The following is a 20,276-nucleotide window of genomic DNA, read 5'->3' on the forward strand; positions in this document are numbered from 1 at the left end:
TTATTTGTACATTTCTCAAGTCTTCCTCACCACATGAAATTTCCTCCTGGCCATGATCTTACATAGGGTTTCACTATCCCATCCAGATGTCACTCTCTCATGCCCCGCTCATCTCTTTCAGGTGCCATATGCTGTCTCTTGAGCGGTCAGCTAAAAACTCAGATTCCTATTTCTTTAGTATACAAAGTAATTTGGCCTTCTTTGTTTCACTTGCCCTGGGTCCGGTGGAAGTGGGATCAATCAAATAAGAACATCAAAGCATTTTCCTAGACAAATAACAGCAATCATAAAAAACCCATATCCCATGGGCTGAAGGCAAAATTGTAAGTACTGTTTTTTTTATTATTTAATTAATTTAGTTATTTTAGTATTGGCTGCACTGGGTCTTTGTTGCTGCACGCGGGCTTTCTCTACTTGCGGCGAGTGGGGGCTACTCTTCGTTGCGGTGCGTGGGCTTCTCATTGAGGTGCCTTCTCTTTGTTGCGGAGCACAGGTTCTAGGTGCACGGGCTTCAGTAGTTGTGGGTCACAGGCTCTAGAGCGCAGGCTCAGTAGTTGCAGTGCAAGGGCTTAGTTGCTACGCAGCACGTGGGATCTTCCAGGACCAGGGCTCGAACCCATGTCCCCCTGCATTGGCAGGTGGATTCTTAACCACTGCACCGCCAGGGAAGTCAGTAAGTACTGTTTTACTAGAATTTTTTTTTTCTTCGCTTTCCAACAGACTGGGGAGAAACGATGTGATGTAGCTGTTAAGAACAGCGGGCACTGGAGTTAGACCATCAAGGATTTGAATCTTGGCACTACCATTTTTTGTCTGTGTGACCTTGGGCAAGTTACTAACCAATCTGTCCCTTAGTTTCCTCGCTATTACGATGGGGAAAATAATAGTACCAACCTCATAGAGCTGTTGTGAGAATTAAAAAGTTAGTGCATGCGAAGTACTTTAGTTCAGTGACTGACACAGGGAAGCTACTCAACAAATGGTGAGTATTGAAGAGTGGGGTATATAAGCAGACTTCTCACGTAAGAGAGAAAGCGTGCAATAAGCACATTCCTATAGAGGGCTGAGTGTACTAAGCTATAGGGGTTCAAAGAAGACAAAGGGCTTCTGCCCTTAGAGAACACCCAGTTTCCTGGGAAAGATGGAGCAGTAAACAAATAACTATAACTCAATGTGAAAGTGCTAGAGCAGAAGTCTGTTTATACTCGTTAAAGGATTTTTACTTAGCAGTGACCGTGACACTGTTGCTGTGGATAGATGTTAGTTTCTATCTAACTGGAGAATCACAATTCATATTACATTCTCCGTGTAGTGAGAGAGAGTTAAGTAGAGTGTCCCTCTGTCAAAATCCACAGCTTAAGGAACCAAGATGTGTCTCTGTTCTGTCTTTACTTCTGGGCTCCTCTCTCCATGGGTAGCGTTGGAGGGGGCTTCAGACCCCGAGGTGTTCTGCCTCTTGATTAAGAGTCTGGGGGCTCAGCAGCATCTTAAAATGCATACAGGAGCCAGCTATCTGTCCTGATCCTCTAGGAGATTACTCATGCCGTGTCTAAAAAGAGCCTAAATTATTAGGTAGAACATTAAATGTGCCAGTCTTAAGTGACTTAAATCACTTGTCAGACTTTATTGTTTTTAATTGTTTATATTGTGAGTACATGTCCTGAGAAAGCACATTTCCAAATAGCAATGATGATGGAAATGTAACAAGCATTATTCTTCATATGATTTTAAGACCTTTTCATCCCATGATCTCCCCAACCTCCAAAATATACCATGGCCTAGGGTGAGTTACAGAAACCCTCTGGGTCATTGTTTTGCTAATTAAAGTCAATGAAACCTTAGATTTTTAAATATTTATAGAGAATATTGGGAATACCTTGAACGTCACAAAGCAAGAAGGGATATCGTTATTAAATAGCATAAAATTAAAGTCAAATGGGAAAAAAATCAAAGTTAGATTGATTTCTCACACCTGCCCAGGATAAATTCTAAGTAGATATAATATTTAAATGTCTAAAATGAAACCATCTTCTCTTTTAGAAGAAGGTAAAAGAGAGTTATTCACCATAGAGTGGGGAAGGCCTTTCTCATTATGACACTAAATCCAGAACCATAAAAGAAAAGCTTCTATAGTCAATATCATAAAATAAAAATTTTCTGCATAGAAAAACCATAATCAAATTTGAAAGACAAATGAAAAACTAGGATGGAAATATTTGCAGCTCTATTACAGACCAAAGACTAATTTTCCTTAGCCGGTGAACTCGTACAAATCAGAAAGGAAGACCAACAGTGCAACAGGAAAATGGGCAAAGAATATGAACAGGCAGGACCTGGAAGAGAAAGCACAAATGAAAGTGATTCAGCCTCACTCACAATAGAATAAATTTTAAATTACACTGAGATATCTATTTTCAATGATCAAATTAGCGAAGACCCAAAAGCCTGATACCAATTTCTGTTGACGAGGGTGTTCTGAAACAGTCACTTTCATACCCTGCTAGTGGGAGTGTAAGCTGGTGCAACAGCTGGGTAGAGCAATTGGTATTAACTCCTCTTTTACGAGTCTATGCCTTAGATATTCCCCAAATGTGCAAAATGAAACATTGGGTTGGCCAAAAAGTTCGTTCGGGCTTTGGTATGCTGTGGAAAAAACCGAACGAACTTTTTGACCAGCCCAATATATGCAATATTAACAATTATAGCCATGTTTTAAAAACAAAACATTATTAGCTACCTAAATGCCCATCCCTAGGCATTAAATTAATTGTGGCACATTCATATAATATAATATATAATTATATACAGTATAATACGATGCAGTGAAAAAACAATGATGAAGCTCTTTATGTGCTGATACAGTAATCTCCAATATATATTGTTAGGTGAAAAAAGCAAGGTGCAGAAGGGTGTGTACAACGTTATACTTTGTGTACAGAAAGCGAGTTTATATGACTATCTATGTATATATATTTTTTCCTTGTATATACATAAAATATCTCTGTATAGCAGTAGAAAGTATGTTTCACTGTATATCTTTTTGTTTGTTTGGTTGGTTTTTTTTTGGATATTCAACTATATGAAGGTATCATCTATTAAAACTTTAAAAAATGAAATAATAATAAGCCAAAACTTGTAAATAAGTCAGTTAGTTAATTAATGCATTAAATAAAATCAATTTTATTAATAAATAATTTAATGGCCAGGTTTCTAAACACACGTATGCTTGTCTGTCTGTTCAGTCTCTAAACCTCCTCTTTGATTCTTAACATAATCCAGTTTTATTTAGGCACCTGCTCCTCCAAACATACCCCCTGTGTCTCAGTCCACATCTGGGACTGCCTGGTCTAAGTGTACTTCTATTCCCATGGCCAGTAATTGGTTCAGGAACCATGGCCAAAGTTAGTGTGTGGCATTGCCCTGAGAACAGGGATTGATTCAAGAATGCTAGAGGCTCCTGGGAAAGAAGTTTCCTTGGTCTTAGGACAACCTCGCCCAAGTTGATGGCATTTCTATATGAAACCAGTAACTGCTACAGCCATTTTGTGTCTGTGAAGGAAGTGGTCCAAGGTCAAAGCCAACACACAGAGGAGTCATCTCAGGATACTGCAGAAAAATAGATCCAGAGCCACTAATTAAACTCTCTGAAGACTGCCCTACCCCCTGGACTTGCAGTTCTATGAAGCAATACTTTTCCTTACTGTTTATGTGAGTTTGAATTGAATTTTCTGTTACTTGAAGCCATAGGCTAATAATACCCAGATTGCACAGAGGAATATGTTTCCAAGCATCGAAGGGAAACACATGGGTAAGTCAGAAGGAAAAAAATGCCTTCTGAATTTTCTCAGACTTAGCAAACTGCCAAGGTACATGGCATGTGTTGACATAAATCTTTCCAAATCAGGCTCTGAACTCCAATTAGAATATGGTACAGAAATAAGTTGGGGGGAAGGGGTGGAGACACTGAGCAGAAAGATACCAAACATCTACAGTGGTTATGACCCAGTGGGGGCTCACAAAGTTTTATCTCCCTTTTCTATATTTTCTCAGATTAAAAATGTGAATATATTATTTTTATGATGAAAAACTACATACCAGTCCAAAAGGCACCTTGGAAACAGAATGGTAGAGAGGCTGGGCCAAGCAAACCCCCAATAAGATAATGTCAGGTTTTCAAATACAAGCCTGAAGGCCAAAAAAGTAAATCAATAAATCTTTTAAAAAGCTCTTCATAGGGCTTCCCTGGTGGCGCAGTGGTTGGGAATCCGCCTGCCAATGCAGGGGACACGGGTTCGAGTCCTGGTCTGGAAAAATCCCGCATGCCGCGGAGCAACTAAGCCCGCGCATCACAGCTACTGAGCCTGCGCGTCTGGAGCCTGTGCTCTGCAACAAGAGAAGGCCGCGACAGTGAGAGGCCCGTGCACCGTGATGAAGAGTGGCCCCCGCTCACCGCAACTAGAGAAAGCCCTCGCACAGAAACGAAGACCCAACACAGCCAAAAATAAATAAATAAATTCATTAAAAATATATACATACATCTTTTTTTAAAAAAAGGCTCTTCCTAAATTAGAAATTAGGAAGTTTAAGAATTCCTTGTAAACCTGAGGCTGTTAGGAGTGAGGGATTTAAAATAAACAAAATGGAGAAAGCAAATTTAGATTACAGCTGTACTATTTGAAGCAGAGTTCATTTTTCTCTTCTTGAGACAATGATTTTCACAAATACTTCTGAGATGTCATATTTCTGATCACCCCTCATATGGAGTTTGTTTTCATTTTCTGGTAATTGCCACAGGCTGAGGGTCATTACACAATTGAGACTGGGAGGCCTTAGCATCTTCTGGACCAGGGAGAATTCCGGAGGTAGATGATAAGAGGTTTTTCTCTGTATTAATCCACTGGCCACCTTTGAAGTGTAGAAGGGAGATGAGATCTCCATAAAGGACACTTGAGACTAGGGTGATCAGGGAGCTAAGAGGAGACCAGGAAGAGGAAGCAATGATCCAGAAGCAAAAAGATTACCTAAGGTAGAGACTGAAAAGTGCCTGTTGGACTCTGCAACTAGGAAATCACTGGCAATTTGGGCAAGAGCAGTGATGAGAGTTAAGTTCGAGAAAGATTAGGAGCATTGTTTCACCCTTAAGAGACTTGGCCGTGAAGGAGAGGAGAATGAGGGTGGAAGCTGGAGTAGTCAGAAGGCTTAGGGATGAGAGGACCTGCTTATAGGCTCAAGGAAAGTGCCAGTGGAAAGAGAATGCTTGCAGTGCCTAAGGGACCCAGGTTAACAGTATGGGTTAGAGAGTGCAGGAGATGGGGCGCAGAGCATGGGTGGAACCATTTCCTTATACCCAACGACACCTCTTCCACTAAGAGAAGAAAAAAAAAGATGCACTCATGTGTAGATAAGTTTAGAAGTAGAAGGGCAGGAAATTGAGAGGTTATAGTCCTATATCCTCTGTTTTCTTTGTGCTTATGGGAGTGAGAATGATATAGATGTCTTGAGAATATTGGTGAGATTATTTTTAAGTCATTAAGAGGGATGCAACAGGTACTGAATAAGAACCAAAGAACTGCCAGGAAGAATCCAGGTAGCAGCTGAGATTAGGACTTGGAATCTAGGGGCAGTAAAGGAAGATAGGTCCAGTGTTAGGTTTTGGTTGATGGCCAGGGTGGGAGGTAAAGGAGTGAAAAGGCACTAGCCATGGAATAATTGAATTGCAAATCCACGAGACCTAAACTAGATAAGGAAGTTAGGGGAGGAGAAGTGGTTATGGGTGTGGTGGTAGAGGGGTCAGGAGAAAGAACAGAAGGAAGAAATTTTTTAAAAGGAAAGGTCAGAAACAGTGGTTCTCAATACCAGTTTGCAGAAGAATAGGGAGCTTATCAAAAATGCAGATGTCTGGGCCCCATGTCAGAGATTTCAATTTAGTAAGTCTCGAGTAGAGCCTAGGGATCTGCATTATTTTTCCAAGTTATTAATTGCTTTTCAAAAATGGTTAATATGTGAATGACATAAAATTCAGAAAGTACAGAAGACATACAATGAAAAGTAAGTGTCTCACTCCTATGGTAACTTCTGCTGTCATTTTCTCAGATGTCCTATTAGGGACATTCAATACATAATCTTATTCTTTATATATATATATATAATATATATGTACATAATATATATATAATATATATATGTATAACATATATATGACAAACGATAACATATTATACATGCTGTTCCACACTTTTTTTTTCCTTAAATTTATTTATTTATTTATTTATTTTTGGCTGTGTTGGGTCTTCGTTGCTCGCGCGGTCTTTCTTTAGCAGCAGCGAGTCTTCGTTGCGGTGCACAGCTTATTTCAGTGGCTTCTATTGTTGCAGAGCACGGGCTCTAGGCACGCAGGCTTCAGTAGTTGTGGCACGCGGGCTTCAGTGGTTGGGGTGCATGGGTTCTACAGTGCAGGCTCAGTAGTTGTGGCGCACGGGCTTAGTTGCTCTGCGGCATGTGGGATCTTCCCGGACCAGGGCTCGAGCCTGTGTCCCCTGCACTGGCAGGCAGATTTTTAACCACCGCACCACCAGGGAAGCTCTGTTCCACACTTTTTAATTGCACTTAACTATGTATCTTAAAGATCAATCCATGTCGGTCCATTAAAAGCTATATAAATATTCTGGACTTCCCTGGTGGCGCGGTGGTTAAGAATCTGCCTGCCAATGCAGGGGACACGGGTTCGATCCCTGGTCCAGGAGGATCCCACATGCCGCGGAGCAACAAAGCCCATGTGCCACAACTAACGAAGCCTGCTCTCTCTAGGGCCCATGCACCACAACTACTGAGCCTGAGCTCTAGAGCCCATGAGCCACAACTACTGAGCCCACGTGCCACAACTACTGAAGCACCTGTGCCTAGAGCCCATGCTCCGCAACAAAGAGAAGCCACCGCAAGGAGAAGCCCGCACACCGCAACGAAGAGTAACCCCTGCTTACTGCAACTAGAGAAAACCTGTGCACAGCAATGAAGACCCAGTGCAGCCAAAAAAATAAATAAATAAAAATTAAAAAAAAAAAGCTACTTTAATATTCTATTGGCTGCTTGGAATTCTATTTTTTAATATCAAAAGATGGAAAACAATGGGTGTATATATTAATTCTCTAATTCAGGGATTCCCAACACTGGAGGAGTTTTTCAACACCCTGTGTATAGACGTGCCATAACTTGGAAGTCTACGTTTTTAATAGAACATTGTGATTTGGGTGGTTCATGGACCACACATTGAAAAACACTTGTCACAGGACTTGAGAGCATAATGAGTTTAAAAGATGGAAATACTTAGAGAAAGACAGTGAGAAAAGTAGAAAAACAAGGAGGTTTCACTTTGCATAGTGATCTCTACTGATCTTTTTTTGAGAGATTTTATCCCGACTATATCACTCCCCTGGGACATAGATGCAAAATATACTCTTTGTGCATAATTAGAAAAGGCTTATGTATATCAACAGTTGCTGAATCCCAGTGACGATAAGCAAAGCAAAAGCAAAAATCAAAACCAAAACCAAAACCAAACCAAACCAAGTCAAACCACATGAACAAACAAAGCTAATAAGAAATACATTCCCATGTGCTGTCAAGGTTTCCATAAAGAAAGCTGTGAAAAATCTCCAAAGGAAAGATCTTTTTATTACATCATTGGGATATTCATTTTTGCCATTAGAAAAAAGCCACAGCACTCAAAACTAAATGCAATGAGTCTACAATATTGAATTCCTCAGGATTCTTGAATTCTGCTTGGATGTTTTGACTTGGGTCTAGGACTAATTTAGGAAGTAGCAGACTCTGGACTGAAACACAAGTTTATCTGATTCCACACCTCATTATCTTTCCACTACCAAACACTACTTCCCACCAAGGCATGTTCTTGGTGCTCCCTGCCAGGGAAACCAGATATCCAGCCTCCAGAGGTGACACCTCTCTCATTTCTGCATAACTTCAGGCAGATACTCTAGATGACACTGGTAACTACTAATGAAGTGAGCTTTTCAGGGAATCACGCAGCTTCATCAGTTGGCCCAATAGGTCCTGCTGGAATTATGTTACCCTGGCTGAATCAGAATGGTAAACACGCTTCTTAATATGGTGTAGCTAAACACATCAGACATCTGACGTAGAAGAATCCTTTAATGTCAAAAGATGGGGAATAATGCATGGGTATTTTGTTTATAATTCAGGGATTCCCAGTATTGGGGGAGTTTTTATACACTTCCCCTTTCCTTTCATTGCCCTGCCCCAGAAGTGTTGTGTGTGAGTTTAAGAAAAGTGAATTGCATTTTTAAATATACATCAGAAGATACCCTTAGGATGACGCAAAACTACAGTGAGTTACTGAACTAGTTAGTGTCAATTAAAACATGTTCTAAAGTACTCATCTTATGGAATTGACATTTTTAAAAAACAAGAGTAGATTGAGATGAGATTTCCAAGAAGGACGAGCTGCTTTTATTTTTTTTATTAAAAAAATTTTTTTAATACCTTAGTGTTCCCTTTTTATTTTATTTATTTATTTTTGGCTGTGTTGGGTCTTCGCTGCTGTGCAAGGGCTTTCTCCAGTTGCGGCGAGCAGAGCCTACTCTTCGTTGCGGTGCGCGGGCTTCTCATTGCGGTGGCTCCTCTTGTTGTGGAGCATGGGCTCTAGGCGTGGGCTTCAGTAGTTGTAGCATGCAGGCTCAGTAGTTGTGGCTCACGGGCTTAGTTGCTCCGTGGCATGTGGGATCTTCCTAGACCAGGGCTCGAACCCGTGTCCCCTGCATTGCCAGGCGGATTCTTAACCACTGCGCCACCAGGGAAGCCTGGCTGCTCTTATTTTACTTATTGCTATTTAGCTCCATATCCAGATAGTGGTATTTTACAATTGTATTATGTAAGACTTGGGAAGTTCCACACTCCTCCAACCCCCGCCCCAGCCACCCTTTGACTTTCATTTTCCTGATGTGTTATAAAGTGGTATATAGCTAACGACTAAAAAGAGAATCAGGGAAGAATTCTAGGGCACCTCCCGTCTCTTCCAAATTTCTTCACCTTTATTCCCTATTTCTTCTATGCTGGTGAAATGCTTTTGACTGTTGAAGAGTTACCAACTAAAAGCTAAAACAGATTAAAATCTTTAATTGAAAAGTCCTTGCTTTCTGTGTTGCTTTATTTATTCAACTTACATTGACTGTCAATTGATCTTAACAGCTTGCTACTGGGCATTGTGTGACAGGCTGAGAAGTGCCCTGCCCTCAAGGAATGTACAGTTTAGTTGGAGGGATATAAAGAAGTACACACTTAGGTGCCAAAAGAATGGAACATATGAGTACTCTAGGCTATTCAAACAATAGATGAATGGGTTTGATATAGTCATAATGAATCTTAGTAGACAGATGGAGGAGTAAGGTTTTCTAGGTAAGGCACATGGCATCAGTAACAGTATAGAGGCAGAAACTGCTAAATCAATGGGCTGATAAATAAAAATAAATAAATGTGTATGCTGATATTCATGTTAAAAGGTTTTATGTTAGGAAATAACGGGAGCTAAGTTAGAGAAAACAGGGATTCAGGTTGTAGGGGACCTCGAATGCTTGGCTAACGAGTGTGTCTTTAGTACTCTAGGCACCAGAAGGGAATTGAAAGCTTCTGAGAAAAGGAGGGGCATGGGCAAAGTGGATTGGGGAGATTAATTTGTTGGTGGAATGCAAAATGGTTTTGAAGAGAGATTGGAGGCAACAGGAGGCTATGTGGTCTGAGTTTATGAGAGTTTTCACCAGATTGATTGATCTGGCCGTGTAAAGGAAGGCTTGAGCCAGAGAAAGCCTAGGAAGCTAGACATGGAGGAGGGCGTATGAGGTTCTAAGCCTGAGCGAGTGGGAAAATGTTGGTTTCACCAAGAGAAATAAATAAGAAGGGCTGATCTGGGGGGCATGTGTGTAGAGGAAGACATGGGTACCTGCTACATTTAGGTTGCCGGCAGGACATGAGGCTATGATGCCTAAGTGGATCATTGCTACCGCATAAACTGACCAGAGCTGCAGTCTGTATGCCTCTGCTCTGAGGTGGGCTTGGGTGGGGGTTATTAGAAGGTTTTGCACACTCAGCTTTGTCCCTTTCAGGCAGGAGAGAGCATCCACTGTCAGAGCCTTCTGAGTCCTCAAGGGGCCTGGTCAGGAAGTACAATTTTAATAGAATTAGCTGAAAGATGAACACATGTCAGGTGGTGGTTTGGCAGTAAGTCATTGCTGCTAACTTTGACAGCCTAAGTGTCACATTATTGATGGCTTTATGCATGGCTAAGAGGGTTAACATTCAGCAAATTAGATTCCTCAGTTTTTGTCCTGCTCTTGTATTTTATGGGTATGATAGGGTATGTTACCTTTCTGCGCCTCGGCTTCCTGTTTTTAAAATAGGAAGCTTGTTGTGGCAACATTCATAAAATTTTGAAAGCTACAGATAAAAAGCACTGCAGCATTCTCTCGCCTCCCACCCTCACCCCAAAGACTGAGTCCGTCTCTGGGAAAGGTCATCCATTTCACTGAATTCTTTCAATGGCTACCTCCCTACGTCAGTTAATTAGCATTTTTCTAAAATGCTTTTACCAGTCCAGAGCTCAAAGATGAAGTCTATAACTGTCTTTTCTATCTCTTGGATTTGCTCATCCTACTGACCCTTTTTTACTCAGTGGCTGGTGCCATGTGACTCCCACTTCTAGGCTCTTGGATCAAACCCAGCCATACTGGAGGGGAATTAGAGTTCTATATTAATACTCTGGGACCTCAGCATGAAGTAACCATGGTCAGTGTGAAATGCAGTCTCAGTTCTAGGTATTAAGTGCCTCCTTTGTTTCTAAGTCTCCCTCTGTCTGCCAGATCTGGGCTTTGGATACTTGTCTTGTTGCCTTGAGCCCAAGTCCTTGTCCTCCATACTTGCCCAGTACCTCCTCTCAAGGACCTGAATTCTACTTGTTTTCATCAGTTCCCCAAAGGGAGAGAAATCCAGACCTGGAAGACAGTACTGAGGCTGGGGCCTTGCTATAAGCCACACATTTCCTTAAAGCTTGCCATGATTCCCCAATTTCTGTCTGCTCCTGGATTTCCCAAGGCCGCGTAGCCGCTGCCCATTGGCTTACCACACTCGCATCCTCTGTGTTGAACAAGCCTATCCTGGCTGCCTTCCTGGTTGCTGCCGGTTACATACCCTCCAAATACTGTCTTCTGGCTGCACACTCGTCACGACAGATGGGTTTGCCTCCAATTCCATGGATGTATCTAGTTCTGGTCTCCACTTCTTCCAGTCTACCTCATCCCAGTTACAGTGAATCCTTTTACATTAAACTACAGCAGATATTTGCTGGAGTGGAAACTGATGTGGTATTGGAATTTTATCCTTGTTTACATCTTCCTTTGTGTTGGAAAAGCTTGGGATCACTTCCAAAAGCTGCTTAGAGAGCTTTCCTGTCTTCTTCAGGAGAAACAAATGAACACTTGACAATACCTTGTGTCTGTGACAAAGGCTCAAGGCCACTCTCTTAATTGTAAAATTGCATATTTAACCTTAATTTTGCTTTTAGACATACTAATATATTTTAAAGTATATTTTAGCCAGTGTTCATTCACGTTCATTCACGTCTCTCAATTTCATGTTATTGGAACTTCATGGCTTTGTGCTTATAAGGAAACGAACAAATCAAGGCTGGGGATGGTATTCTACATTGGTAGTTTCAAATTTTAAGGTATATTAAAATCTTCCAGAGGGTTCGTTAAAATAGATAGCTAGGTTTCACACCCAGAGTTTCTCTGGATGCCTGAGAATGTGCATTTCTTTTTTTAAAATAAACTATTCTTTTTAGAAAAATATTTATTTATTTGGCTGCACTGGGACTCTTACTTGCAGTATGCAGGATCTAATTCCCTGACTAGGGATTTGAACACCTGGCTGCTTGTATTGGGATCACAGAGTCTTAACCACTGGACCACCAGGGAAATCCTAAAAATTTGTGTTTCTAACAAGTTCTCAGGCAATGTTGACACAGCTGGTCCTGGGATTACACTTTGAGAACAACTGGCCATACGTTTAAACTGGCCACAGGTGACCAGAAGCTGAGCAGTTATTGACCAGTTCAAACTCTTATCTGAATGGATAAGGTGGAGAGTGCTGAGAAATAAACTTCCAAAGTTCAGTCCATGCAGTTAGGATGACTGCTGGTTCCAGAGGTCTTTCAACCACTTCTGAGAACTACTTGGGCAATCACTTAGTTTCTTTGTGCTTGGGTTTCCTAATTCATAAAGTAAGGCTAGCCTGTATGCTGCCCTTACAGGAGTATCGTGAAGGTCAAATGAAATGGGTGTGGAAATGTTTGAACTGTAAAGTGGTGTGACTCTGGGAGGTATTGCAGTTGTTTTTCAATATTCTTCTTAAAACGTCACCACGGATTTCTTTTGGCTCTCTTGCTTTTCTCATTAATTATAGCAACTTTAATCCAGGAATAGAGAGTACATTTATTGCTATCATAAACTCAAACTTCAAACTTTTTTTAAAAAAATTTTATTCAATGAGATCAGACATGCCATATAAACATTACACAGAGCCAAGAATGATTCCCAGATTTTACAGCTATAAAAAGAAAAGTACGAGACCCTGTTGTGACTTGGGGTGGAGACGCCGTTCATCTTTCAACCCTGTTTAAATTGGCCCATTAATAAAAATGGCTACAAGTTACAGCACGTTAAAAAATAAAATCACCGTGTACAATGATCAACCTGTCCACCCCATACCTTTACACCTCTTGCAACTTCTGTTAATTTATCTGTCTTTGGAAGTAGTAAATCTGTCCAATCCTGGCCGTGGTTATTTTTCTCAGTCAAGGGCCTCCAGCTCACTTTATGGACCAACACAGTTCTTGCTCAAAGTGGGTGCGTTTGTGAGTTTTCAACCGTCATCAGCTGTACCTAATCCTTTCCGGCCTTCAAGGAGTATCTCAGATATGAGCCTCATTGTTCCTAGGCCTTTAATAAATATCGTAATTCGTCAGCCAGGATGCTGACAAGGTTTCGGGGGGTGGAAGACCCGGTTTCTGGACTGGTGAAGGAACTTGCCAGCTTCGGGTACCGGGAGCGCAGTGGGGTCTACCACAGCCTCGACTCGCTATCCCCGGAACCCCAGCAGCCCCGCCCCCGGGCCCGGACCCGGGCCCGCGTTCGCGTCCGCTCGCGCTTCCCCCGGGCGCCACCAGGAGACGCCCGCGGCTGCGAAGGCGCTGCGCGCACCCGCGGGGAGTCGGATCAAGGGGCGGAGGGAGAGGAGAGGAGAGGAGAGGAGAGGAGGAGCTGGAGGGGGCGCGGCTTGCTCCGGGTGCCTCCCGGGCGCCGGGCCTCCTTCTCCGCCAGGCTGTGGGCTGGCGGCCGGCGGGGGTCGCGGCGGTGGCAGCGGCGCTGGCGGGCCGCGGGCGGCGGGGGCCTGGCTCCAGCTCCGGGTGTTAGGAAACAAGATGGCGGCGGTGCTCCGAAGGCCGGTCCCCACCTCTTCTCCGCTCTCCTCCGCCCCGCCGCTCGCCTCCTCCTCCTCCTCGATCTCCTCCTCCTCCTGCAGCAACCCCAGCGACCGCAGAAGCGCCGGCCGGCTCTCCCGGAGCTCCGGAGGGGGATAGATTGGGCAGCTGCGGGCTCCGGCGACCAAGGCAGAGCTGGGGCCGGGGCGGGGACGGCGACGGCGGCGGCGGCGGCGGCGCCGGGTGGGGATGGGGTCGCAGACGCTGCAGATCCTCCGGCAGGGGGTGTGGGCCGCGCTCAGCGGGGGCTGGTACTACGACCCGCACCAGGCCACCTTCGTGAACGCGCTGCACCTCTACCTGTGGCTCTTTCTGCTCGGCCTGCCCTTCACCCTCTACATGGTGAGTGTGGGGGCGGGGAGGAGGGCGGCTCCATACCCTTCTGGCGGGCCGGGTTTCCCGAGTCCGGCGGGCGGTCGCGCCTCCCTGGCTCCGGGCTGGGGGTACGCCCTCTTCCCCTTCCCGGTGCGCGCCCCCCACCATCCCGCGCCCCGGTCCCCTAGGGGCCCGCCGCCCCCCTCGCTCTGGTGCTCCCCTCCCCCACCCGTGCTCCCCACTGTCCTCTCCCTGGAGGGCTTCCCCTATTTCAGTGATGACAGGAGAAGCGAATCAGCAGCAGCCTCCGCCTCCCGCCCCCGGGCGCCCAGCCCGTTTTCTGGGAAATGGTAGCTTCCTAGGCCCCTTCTTCGGGGTTCCTGATCCTGCCCTCTCCAGCCTTTCTAGCCGGGTGGGTGAAGCCCGAGTGGGGCTCCCTGCCTCCGCGTCTGGTGGTGGGCGCCGAGCGTTCTGCTCCCAAGGGCCGCCGCATCCGTCCCTGGCGCGCGTGCTTATCTGCGCTCCGTTCCTCGGGCGCCGGACACCCCTGGGGCACTCCCTGCCCCTGAGGCAGTTCTCGCTCCTCCTCTCCGGGGAGTACTCTCCCTCCACCTCGCCTCTAATCCGGGTGCGGAGCTTTTGGAGCCGCAGGGAAGAATGTGTGCCTCTCGGTGCGGAATATATTTTGTGGGGAGTCCGGGCTCTTACTCGCTTAGACGTAGTGGTTGAAAATCTGACTCTCGCCCTTCCTGCCTCTCAAAATCCTGTTTTTGCTTACCAGTGGTTCTTTTCTGTTCGGCTCCGTGGCCAGTGGCTTTTATTTCCAGGCCAGCTTTGGGGGTAGGGAGCGGGGGAGATACGGGGAATCTGGCTGGCATTTCAGCAGATTTGTTTGGGTTGGTTCAAGGCCTTGTACTGACTGATAGGAAGAAGGGAAAGTACTGCCTGTTGATGAATTCAGTACGATCAGTTTCTCCGAACGATCTAGGGTTTTAAGATATATTTTCACCGAAAGTTGTGAGCGCATTTTCTTTTTTAAAACACATTGGGTTAGGGTGGGGCATTAGGGAGACTAATGTGGAAGAGAGGTGATACTTAACGCTTCAGTTAAAATTTTAAAATAACCAGAAGGGAGGAAAGATTGGTAACTATTTTAGGAGAATGCCTTTGAATGTATTTCTGCTAACGTTGTGGTTCTTCGTGGAGCTGTAGTAAGGGTGCTGGATTAGAAAATCTGGTGAGGATACCCATTTCTTTCCTAAGTGAAGCTCATTTACACTACTTGGCAGAAAAAGTGGAGGAAGATGTACTAAATTTCACATTCTCAACAACTTTTAATTTTTCATTGAAATCGTTTGGGAGGGACCTGCTGCTAGAGGTAAAAAAGCCATTTTAAAAAAAATACTGAGTAACTGATGGCTTATTTCTTTAGGGGACTTGTTCAGTCTTGTCACTTTCTGAAAATTTATCACAAAGTGTTATAATTTTCCATTAATTCTGGCCCAGGGAGTTAGTTCTATTTGCACTTCTCTATCTTCCAGGAATATGACATAATTAATGAACAGGTTAATTACTTTGGGTGTAAGAATCCTCAGGCTGTCACAGAGCTCTTTATAGCAGTTTTCTTTTATATCCAAGAGAATTGTAAATTTAAAACTGAAGCTGGTTCTCAGCTAAGACTCTTGGTGTTATTAAGGCATTATTAGAGCAAATGGAAAGCACTGAGTTCACTGCTTCTTTTTGGGAGTTTATTCAGTTAAATTTAATTCACAAATAAATATTTGAATGTCTACTGTGTGCTGGGCAATTTGCTGGGTTCTGGGAAAATAAAATTGCTTCTCTGACTTTCTTGTTTATGTTAATGGCAACTCTGTTTTTCCTAAACCTTTAAAAAGCTCTCGTTGATTCTTCTCTTCCTCTCTCTTCACATCCGGTTCAGCAACAAATCTTGTGGGTTCTGTCTTCGAAACCTAACTAGAATCCAGCTAATCATCATCACCACTCCCTTGGTTCAAGCCATCATTATGTTTCTCTTGGGTTGTTGCAGTGTTCTAATGAGGGTCAGTGCTTCCATTCTTTATTCTCTATTCATAAAGATGTCTGAGTGATTCCTTAAAACGTAAGTCAGATCGTGGCACTCAGCTCAGAGCCTCCCTTCCCATGTGTTTACCCCCCCCCACTCCATTTGCCTTCTTACAATTTTCCCCACACAATAACTGTGTTCCTGCCTCAGGGCCTTTGCACTTGCTATTCTCCCTCTGGATGACTCCTCCCCTCCAGATATATGTATGACTTAACATGCTGCACTTATTTCAGGTTTCAGTTATATGTGAGGCCTTCCTTGATAACCACTGTAAAATAGCAACTTCCCAGCTCGTACAATACTTCCTAGCCCTCCTACCCTCCTTTATTTAATAGCACTTGTTACAAATTGGTATATATTTATTACTTAATGTCTCTCTTATCCCATTAGAATATAAACTCTAAGAGGGCAGAGACTTTTTGTTTACTGCTGTGTTGTCAAGACCTAGTTCAGTGCCAAGCACATAGTGAGAACTCAAATATGAAATGAATGATTAGAAATGAACAAAACACAGCTTTTGCCTTCAAGGAAGTTCAAGTCTAGCTTGGGGATAATGAACAATTACAAGCATTAGAATTGTTGTGAAAAGCTAAGTACAGAATGACCCTGAGCTTTTAGTCAGGGGATTGATCCTAGTCTGGGGGCAGTTAGCAAAGAAGATTGGTAAATGTTTACTTGGAAGTTATCAGCATTATAGAGGACAGTCCAAGCCACAGACTAGAGTATCTGGGGAGAAAGTATAATTCATTAATAAGAAAATGGCTTGGCCAGAACTCCAAAGCCTAACAGCAGTTAAAAATCAGCAAAGGAGACAAGAAAGGTAAAAGGAAAATGAAGAGAGGAACCCATAACAGAAGCCAAGGAAAAAGTTTTTGAAAAGGAGAAAATGGTAACAAGTGCCAAATTGCCCTCCTGAGAGGCAGTACTAATTTAAATTTTCATCAACAGGATTGAGAGTACTTGTCTTCCCAGCTCTTCTCAACACTTTGCAAAAAAGAGTGTCAATGGTTGTAAATTTCTTTTTCAATGGAATGTTGAATAAATGATTTCAGTAATATTCTGTTTTTGATAATAGGCAGAATTTGTCTTAAAGTACTTTTTAATCCAAACTTTTCTTAGTCCAAGCTAAGGATGTTTAACTGTACTAACATATATCACAAAACAACTTCTATTTGAGTTTTCCTATTCTCTGCACTCAGATAATTTTCACAGTTAGGTAATTGGTAAACAAGCAGAAATGTTTCTTTGAGAGAAGATTGATTGAGTCTTTCTGTTATTTTATCTGAGTTAAATCAAACGGTTTTCCTGTGTCTCTGTGCATAGCTGGGGAGGACAGAGAATTATTTTGTAGGTGGGCTAGGACATCTGGGACACCGGAGTAGTAACACTAGGATAGCATAGAGTAATGGTATGGAAAAGCACAGATTACAACAAGTATTCTGTAGATTCTACTATACTGTTGACTTCTTTAGCATTTCAGATGAATTTTACCAAACCACAGTGGAATAGTTACTGATTCTGATTCCTCTGGTTCCTCTCCGTGTCCCCTTAAAAGTTGATTAAATGCTTTCTTTGCTGGAATTGTAAAATAGTTCACACTTCCTTTCCTTCCTTTATCATGAGAACCTGAAGGGTTGCATGTTTTATAACTTGTACCGTTGGTGCTAGTCTCTGTTGCTTTGTGTTATAATAAGAAAGAAAAGAAAACCTAGGGGAAAGCAAGCCATTTCCTTTTGAGATTTTAAGGGAAAAAAAAAAAGTCCTATTTGTAGAGCTTTGTACAAACCAAATAGAAACCTGAGTGCCAGCTGCCCTGAGAATAGGCAGGAATATTAGTCACAAATTTGAGAAACTTGAATCATGTATGTGGCTGTTTTCCTAATCCTCCTCACTCCCTGAAAGTTGTCTAGACATAAACTAAACAGATCCAAGCACCATAGTTGTCAACCTAAAAACTTTGTATTTTGAAATAATTTTAGGTTTACAAGAAAGTTACAAAAATAGTATAGAGATTCTTATATACCCTTTGCCCAGCTTCCTCTAATATTAAAATCTTACGTAACCATGGTGCATTTGTCAAAATGAAGAAATTAACATCAGTACAGTACTAGTGGAATTGTAGACATTATTTGGGTTTCACCAGTTTTCCCATTAGTGTCCCTCTTCCGTTTCAGGATCCAGCCTAGGATACTGTATTGCATTTAGTATCGTCATCTTTAACATGGTGCTTGCTTTCTGTTTTCCCTTACCATGCTGGGATTCTATTCTTTGAGGAATTTTACAATTTATAACAATTAATCAAATTGTGTCTTATAAGAAAAATTAGTGAAAGGTTATATGTCTGTGATAGGTACATTTTAGATGGAGAAAAGAGGAGCGTATTCTGAATGATTTTTAAACCAAGCATTGACCGTTAACCTATGTGAGGCTGTTTTTGAATTGAGATATTTTACGTATGAAGAATTGTATGACATGAAATAATTCTAAAGAAGAAAAAGACTTTAGACCTCATTCACACAAAATGGACACCAGTGTCTTAGCTTCCTCCTATAATGCTGTTTCCCTAATTTATAAATTAGAAGCAATGAGACAAATGCACAACCATATTACAAGGTAGACTGTGACTAATCCCTTATGTGTCGTAAAGTGTTCAGGAATTGGAAGGAGGATGCAGTTATTTCCTAGAAGGCTTTATGCAGAGGATAATTCGTACATTCACAACCTTGACTGTATGCTGGGCACTGTGGTAGGCCTTATGGTGGGGGACCTTTATAAGGTTTGTTATTTGTGCTGGAACATCATTTCCCATAATCTTCCCACCAGGCAAGTGAATCTTTGTTCTATGGAGAAGATCATTTAGTGAAAGAATAGGTGTTCTTGGGTGTAATGGTTTGCTCTGCTATCAAGTATTTTATTGTAATATATCCAACATGTTAAAGCTTTCTTAAACTTTGTTTAATTGTTCAAAGTTATAGTTCCTAGAATTTATAAAATTTAACATGATATCTAACATGGTTAGTGTTTTGTTCCAAATTTCCCTTTCATTGTTGGCTTTGCCTTTGATTTGGTAATCTTACACAACTGCTGACAAGTGTTTATAGCATCGTTTTTGTTCACATCATTATGCAATGTCAGTGGTACTCAAACTTTCACTGTGTATCTATCTTGGCTTTCTTCCTTATTAAAGAATATCTGTAGGTAAAACACGGAAAGTCAAAGTAACTAAAATCACAAAGTGCACCACATAGCTCTTCACGCTGTTCTAGGCATTGGCAGGTGGCTTTCAGCTAATTATAACTATATATTTTTGCTCACTAGTGGGGTGAGCAGAATTAGAATTCTCCATTGGATGGTTTCAAACTACCTGCCCTCCACTCCTCTGCTCATTCTGAGTAACTGCTTATCCCTCTTCCTTCTGTAGCAAGGTGCACATCACAACACAGGCTGGCGTGAGGCTGATGTTGAGATAATCCTGAGTCTGCTTTTTCTTTTCTTTTAAAAGGAAGTTACTCAGCAGCTTTGGAAGATTATTAGGAATTCTTTTTATATTCCTTACTAGTGTCTCTCATGATACTTCACTTGAGAATTGCTGGCCTGCCATATGACACAGGCTTCTACACAAGAGATAACATAGGACAGAGCTGCCATTACCTTTCTTCTTAAAAAAAAAAAAAGCCCACCATCTAATAACTGGGAATTAATTTGCCTGCATTCCTATTTTGCTTTACTCCAATAAATCAGTATCTGGGGGAGATTCCAGGCAAGTGTATTTTGAAAAGCCACTCCCCCTGGATGTACCAACAGAAAAAGCCTGTAGGTGATTGCTGGTGAACACCTCATGCTAACAGTCACTACCTGGGAGTTTTAGTCTATTATTTGTGACTGTCTGAAAATACCTTATTGTTTCCTGCTTAGGTTGCTGGTTTAACTCATCTCCTTTTTTTCAGCAGTGAATAAATTACTGAATAACTTTGACTCTGGCTGTAATGGGGGCTTTTATGGTACTGATAATAGTAATGCTTATATAGTGCTTTTTACCCAGTATAGTATAATTCTTGAGCATTTCACCCTCCAGTTAAAAAGCCATTGTTCGGTTTTTTATCATGAAAATATTACTAGTTGTAGAAATTGTTCCATGTGGTAATCATAATCCAAAATAAAAGTACATATAATCCAAAGTAAGGGTCCAGAATAAAAGCAAACAACGCTGTGGCAATAGTGTGGTGCACATTTGTATATCTAAGATTTTACACCTGGAAGTTCGCAGCATAAGTTTCTAGAAAAATTGCTGGGTCAAATTATGTACATTTA

The 20,276-nt window shown here is 42.4% G+C and overlaps 1 protein-coding gene across 5 annotated transcripts in view; it reads left to right on the top strand.

Moving 5' to 3' along the window:
- Positions 1–13,630: 13,630 nt before the first annotated feature.
- PCNX1 (pecanex 1) overlaps positions 13,631–20,276 on the top strand; it is a 171,062-nt gene continuing 164,416 nt past the window's right edge. For 4 of the 5 annotated variants that reach the window (XM_030831548.3, XM_030831550.3, XM_030831552.2 and 1 more), the window contains exon 1: positions 13,632–13,909. In XM_030831548.3, coding sequence (XP_030687408.1) covers positions 13,757–13,909 — 153 coding nt within the window. In that variant the 5' untranslated portion in view covers positions 13,632–13,756. Of the gene's footprint in view, positions 13,910–20,276 lie in introns of all 5 variants that reach the window. The other variant, XM_030831549.2, reaches the window with a different exon arrangement.

The sequence above is a fragment of the Globicephala melas genome, chromosome 2, assembly GCF_963455315.2.
Source record: "Globicephala melas chromosome 2, mGloMel1.2, whole genome shotgun sequence".
NCBI classification, from domain to species: domain Eukaryota; kingdom Metazoa; phylum Chordata; class Mammalia; order Artiodactyla; family Delphinidae; genus Globicephala; species Globicephala melas.